General features: G+C 44.5%; 2 protein-coding genes across 2 annotated transcripts in view; one reads left to right on the top strand and one right to left on the bottom strand.

Annotated features, from left to right (window-relative positions):
* The first annotated feature begins 409 nt into the window (after window positions 1-409).
* On the top strand, window positions 410-5,735 carry ccnh (cyclin H). The gene is made up of 9 exons (XM_076015140.1): window positions 410-819; window positions 913-1,035; window positions 1,142-1,215; window positions 1,499-1,712; window positions 1,807-1,970; window positions 2,208-2,278; window positions 2,395-2,497; window positions 5,366-5,429; window positions 5,517-5,735. Exons 1-9 carry the CDS (start codon window positions 706-708, stop codon window positions 5,541-5,543), a joined length of 954 nt encoding a protein of 317 aa, XP_075871255.1. The 5' UTR covers window positions 410-705; the 3' UTR covers window positions 5,544-5,735.
* LOC142881085 (ras GTPase-activating protein 1-like) overlaps window positions 4,809-6,000 on the bottom strand; it is a 25,379-nt gene continuing 24,187 nt past the window's right edge. The window contains exon 26 of the mRNA XM_076015135.1: window positions 4,809-5,073. Within this exon, the coding sequence (XP_075871250.1) occupies window positions 5,025-5,073 (49 nt within the window). The 3' untranslated portion in view covers window positions 4,809-5,024. The remainder of the gene's footprint in view (window positions 5,074-6,000) is intronic.

Below are 6,000 nucleotides of genomic sequence, written 5' to 3'. Positions count from 1 at the left end.
ACTCATGTTTATGCAAATTGCCTTATAAGGCAAGACCGGTTGGGGGTTGAGTGGCGCCGACTAAACACACTGCGTAATTCAATTTCTCTCACACGGCTCGTTTAAAGGGACGGGGGGGGGAGACCCTGCGAAGTTGTTTATCCTACACGAACCGGCGAAATGAGTATGAAGTTTTGGCCGAAGTTGAACTGGGCTTCTTTTGATTGAGGTGAAGTCGTTAATTCGGCTAAAGCAATGAAATTCAGTGCAACAGATGGGCTCTATCACACCTGATGTTGGTCATTAGGCTAAATGAGTGTCTATTTTTGGCAGAGTGGGACAGAGCGCTTGCGTGTGTGCTACCGAAATAATAAGAGAAGGGTGGGCTTTAAAATTTTCCGTGCGCATTCTAGACTGACATTACGGTAGTACGTCACCAACAAGCGCAAGGATGACGTAGAAGAGACGCGACCAGTATTTCTATATTATTTCTGAATATAAATATATTTTTAGCTGCCTTTTGAACAGTTGGTTCGTTGTATGAGAAAGCTTACCAACTGCAATTTATTTTGCCAAGTCAACTGCATTCTGTATTTGGAGCTACTTTCAATAATATAGACGAAAGAAATTTGTGACACCTATCTCAAGGCGTTAGTAAGCTAGCTTGTTTCGTGCTTTGCTGCCGACGTTGTTTTGGTGATTCGTGGATATTTTTTGCTGCAAGTCATGTTCCACAATAGTTCCCACAAAAAACACTGGATTTTCAAAAGAGAGGACGAACTGGAGCAAATAAGATGCAAGGCCAACGCGAAATTCCGCAACAAAATGGAAAGTGGAAAGGTGAGTAAGTAGAGCTGAGAAAGCGGAGGGACCTGTTGTGAGCCAGTAAGTATGACAACTGTGTGTGTGTCCCTCTCTCTCTCTCTTGAAAAGCCCGGAGTCAGCGTGTCCATGTTGTTGGAGCGTCGTGAGGAGGATGTTTTATTCCGACACTACGAGAGGAGGCTGATGGACTTCTGCAACGCGTTTAAGCCTGCCATGCCCAAGTCTGTAGTGGTATGTGCACGTTTCTCTCCCCCCCGGTGTTCATTCTAAAACGTACTGCGTGATGATGTGTCACTAGATGGGGTGTGACCAGTGTTGGGGACTTTTACCTTTGCAGGGAACGGCGCTCATGTACTTCAGAAGATTCTACTTGAACAACTCCGTCATGGAATACCATCCTCGGATTATTATGTGAGTAGCGCCATCTTGCGGCGAAAGGAGCAACGTGGGTTGAGGGCATCCATTTATTGAGTTACTATATAATTGATTATAATTGGAAGCAAGGGGTCCTGTTAGGTCAGATCAGTAAAAGGAGGGCTTAGCAAATTTTGGTTGTATGGTTGATGAAATTCCGGTCATAAATACATGGCTTAACATGACTTAGAGTAGCTCATTTACAATATAAAGCTTTAAATGTTGACGCAGTTTAACCTGTGACCGATTGAATTTTACATGGCACCATTGTCTTTTTCAGGCTGACATGTGCTTACTTGTCCTGCAAAGTGGATGAGTTCAACGTGTCCAGCACCCAGTTTGTGGGGAACCTCGTGCAAGAGAGCCCTGTGGGACAGGAGAGGGTTGCAGAGCAGATCCTGGAGTATGAGCTGCTGCTCATCCAACAGCTCAACTTTCATCTGGTGGTCCACAACCCCTACAGACCCATGGAAGGCCTGCTCATCGACCTCAAGGTGGGTGGACTCCCGCACAGCTTCGATAGGTTTTTCTACCTGGAGATTTCTCCTGTTCTACTACATTGTCTTTGTGTTCATGTTCTCCCCTCAGACCAGATTCCCAACTATGGAGAATCCCGAGTCGCTGAGGAAGAGTGCTGATGACTTTATGACGCAGGCATCCCTGACGGATGCAGGACTGCTGTTTCCTCCCTCTCAGATTGCTCTGACGGCCATTCTCAACAGTGCCTCAAGAGCCAGCCTTAGTATGGAGAGGTAAGGTCCCTATTAAGTTCCAAATTCAGAGGTACATTTTAGAGCAATCTAGAAATAACATGATTTAAATTTCACATACATATGCTTAGAGAAACTTTGCACATTATCACTAAATATCATTAATTAAAATTATACTTTGCAAATGAAATTTCCAGTTTGACATGTATCAACTAACACTGGGTGAACTGTTGCATGGATGTAGGTAAACTAATTCAACTGTTTGTTTTATTTGCTCAGCTATCTCACCGAATGTTTGGGACTAAAGGGGGACAAAGAGACACTTTCAAAGATGTACGAGTCCATGAGGCGTAAGTAAACTGCACCCTACCTACTTAAACCACAAGGTGGTGACATCGAGCTCGTTTCATGAAGTATCAAAGTCCTACCTAGATGTATAACCAAGCATTATTTTTTTCTTGTCCAGGCATGAAGAACCTTCTAAGGAAGTACGAACCTCCCAAAGCAGATGAGGTGAATGCTTACAAGCAGAAGCTGGAGCGAATTCACCTAGAATTTGCCACAAGCAAGTAAGTAAAAAAGTTTTTTTTTATTTATTTATTTTATTAGTTGATACAAATTAGTGTCAAGATTTTAATCGTGGTACAATTGTTTGGAAATCTTGTGAATTCTATATCTAGATTTTTTTTTTTTTTAATTGTTTTCAGCCCTGAATCCAGGTACACTTATGTTTTTTGTTTGTTGTTAATGTATGTTTGAATGTTTTATACATCAGGCCTTTAAGACAGAGCTAGTTTCACTTGAAACACAATAAGTTGAGCTTTCAAAAGCAAAAGTAAAGTGCTAAATTCTTGAGATGTAGTACTTTTGTGATATTGTGTGCCAGGAAACTCTACCCCCCTCCCCCAACATTTTAGTAAGAAACTCAATATTTCCAGTGTCGTTTGTAGCAACACTTATTTTATTCAGGTTGTATCTAAGATGCAAAAAGGTTCAAGGTTCAATATCAGGTAGAAAAATAAAAAGGAACACATCATCAGCTGTATGAAATACAGAAAGGAAGTACAACAGCACGCCACATTCCTACCCTACATCGTCCATACTGCGTAGCACAGCTGATATTGGTATTGCTGACAAGACTTTTTTTTCTTTTTTCTTTTTTTCTTTAATTCTTTCGGCTCATTTGTTAATCGCGCATCCCGGCGTTTGTCTGCTTAACACTTAGTGAGGTCGGTGAGGTCCGTGGTATCGAGTGCAACTACGGTAAACAGTTTGGTAAACTCTCACAGCGATGACAGGCACAGACTTCCACTTCGCGGCCCGCTCGAGTCCCCCGGAGGAGCTCGGCGGCTAGCTGCCTCGTACGAGCTCGAGTCGGAAGTTTGACAAGTCTGTGCTTGCCATGACTTCTCAGAATGAATCTAATAAAGAGAAGAAGGAAACAGTCGGTACAAAGGTGGGGGCCACGGCAGCGCCACCTGTGGGAGGCGGGAGAGCAAGAACGGCTGCAAACGCGTGAAAGCTTTCATTCGCAGCCCGAGGCCTTCAGGGAGTCTGGGGTGGTGTTAGTAAGAGCAGCATATATGTATGTATGTATGTATGTATGTATTTAAGTACTCTACAGTTGAAGAGTTTGGCCTCACTGACTCAATTCTGCACTGAACTCCTTTATAAGCAGTTTTATGAAATCATGATGAGAGCATGGAAATCAGTCAAGATGTGCTAAACAATTACGGGAACATTTTAGTGTTTAATGAAAACTGTTTCCAATGTAATTAAAAGGGATAGAGAGAATTCCAAGTGTGCAAAATTATGTGAACACTCTAAAAGTCGGCTGTTTTAAAGAGCCTAAAATATAAATCATGATGCTTTTTTTTTTTTTTTTTCTTTTTTTCTTAACTCTTTATTGTGTACCACACACAAGTAAGTGTGAATATAGTACCAAGCTTAGTTTTAGAAGGTTTATATTTTTCTTTAAGCAACTTTAAAGCATTCAACCTCTGTAACGATGGCCGCATATGCACGCTTTATTATTTCTCTTAAATCACATTCAAGACATTCAAGGCAGCAGCTGTCAAAGCCATCCTACAAGTGCTCAGCACATCCCGACTGCTTTCTGCGCACCAGTGATGTTCTTGGAGCATTCCAGTGGATTATTTATCATGGAGTTCCGCGCAAAAAACGAGTCGGCGACCGCAAACTTTTCAACGGCAGCGTACGCAGGCCCACGCGCTACAGCAGGATCCATTCAGGGTTAACACATGCACAGGACACATTTACTGGTAACCTCCCTAACCGTTGGACGAGCTCTGGGCTCCGCTCAGCTACAATCACAGGAACACCTCACACTGCTACACAAGCCTAGGCGGAGGAGGACACTAACAAACAAAAAGCAGCGCATCAAAAAACAGAAGTGCTCCGCGGTGGTTTGATACTCCACTAGACGGCGGACGTGGGCCGGTGTCCAGGGGAGGGAGGGGTGGTGGTGGTGGCGGTGGGGGGGTGGGGGGTGAAGCGGGGGAAGGTGGGCGGCGTGAGGGGGGGCTGGGAGTTAAGGCTCGTGTCATCTCGGAGAGGTGCTGTGTTTAAATTCCCTGACGACGGCAGACGACGCTACTTCAGTGCTTTGGGGGGGGGGGGTCCTCGACAGTCGACTCCGGAACAGCGAGTCGACGGGGGATTGTCTGGTTCCACGTCTGGGTGGGGGGGGGGGGGACTGCAGCCGACTGCATCTCGGGTGGGGGTTCGTCAGGAGGCCGTCTCAGCGAGGTCCAACGGGACGAGGTTTCGTCGTCCGAAGCGTTTCAGGCAAGAGCTTTGGAAGGACTGCGTTCGGATCTGCAGCAAGTGATTTCGTTCCCCCCCTACTCCCCTCACCCACCCGCCCCCGCCCCCGTGCACAGAAAACAGCCGTATTGCGTTTGAAACTGCCAGGAATCGAGGCCACATGCTTAGAAATAGAAACCCACTCTGGTCCGGAGCCATGCACCCGGTGGGGGCCGGGGCCGGGGGAGGGGGAGGCGCTCTCGCTTTGGCTGGCTGTGGAGTTGGGAGCGCCGGACACGCCGGTTCTCGGGGCGGAAAATCGTGTCATACTCACATGACCTGGATGGCAGCATCCAGAGACATGATGGTGCACTCTGTCCTGGAAGATAAAGCGGACAGGGTTTGTGAAAAAGCCGCGAGCGCCGCACGAGTGGAAGGTTTTTTTTTTTTCCACCCGCCGGCAGGAACTGGTCTAGAAAATGAAGGGATGTGGGACTACGACTACTGATGACCATGAGGGTGTAGCGGAAAACTACGTGCAACATGAGTCAACTACCATGGGTCACAGACACGGGCAGGCAGTGGAGCACGTCAACAATAACAGCTTGCAAAGTTCACACCCGATTCCAAAAATGTACTTGTGAAAATGGCAATTTTTTTTTGTGTTGCAGCAAACGGAAAAGAGGATACGAGGATGACGGTCATGTTGCTAAAGAGCCGCGGATGGCAGAGGAGGTGAGGCAGCATTTTGCTTTCAGGAAAATGCACTTCAATTAAATTTAAATGTTCAATAATTGATTTCTTTTTTTAAATTCACTGCAGGAGTTTACGGATGAAGACCTGCTATGAGATGTAGTTTTGGAGTGAAACAGTGTCGTTACATTTTAAGTGTCAATATACTACAATCTTGAAATTTCGTTGACCAAAAAAATAAAACACATTAAGATTTTGAGATGAATGTATATTATATTGACTTTTCTACAAGATGACTGTAGCTGGAGTTTTCCTTTTGTTCAGTTGCATTAAAGATATTTTCTTACATTTCGTCTTCTTCTGGTGCATCTGTTTCTCCACTTTTGCCGGGCAACAATAAACCAGTCTGTGATCTACTTTACAAAAACTTTTTAATAAGTGCATGCATGTCTGATACAGTCTGTACTATTCCAAAAAAAAAAAAAGGAAAATTACTGCTGTAAACACTTTTATTTTACTTGGTTTCTCTGATTATGTCTTGCTGACACTGAAAAGATAAAAAAAAAAAAAAAAAAGACTTAACCAAATAATCAAAACAAAATAAAAATAGCTG

The sequence above is a fragment of the Nelusetta ayraudi genome, unplaced genomic scaffold, assembly GCF_046127955.1.
Source record: "Nelusetta ayraudi isolate G7.1 ecotype Tasmania unplaced genomic scaffold, CSIRO-AGI_Nayr_v1 ptg000181l, whole genome shotgun sequence".
NCBI classification, from domain to species: Eukaryota; Metazoa; Chordata; class Actinopteri; order Tetraodontiformes; family Monacanthidae; genus Nelusetta; species Nelusetta ayraudi.
The sequence above is the reverse complement of the archived record's forward strand: the minus strand, read 5'-3'. Positions and strand labels throughout refer to the sequence as shown.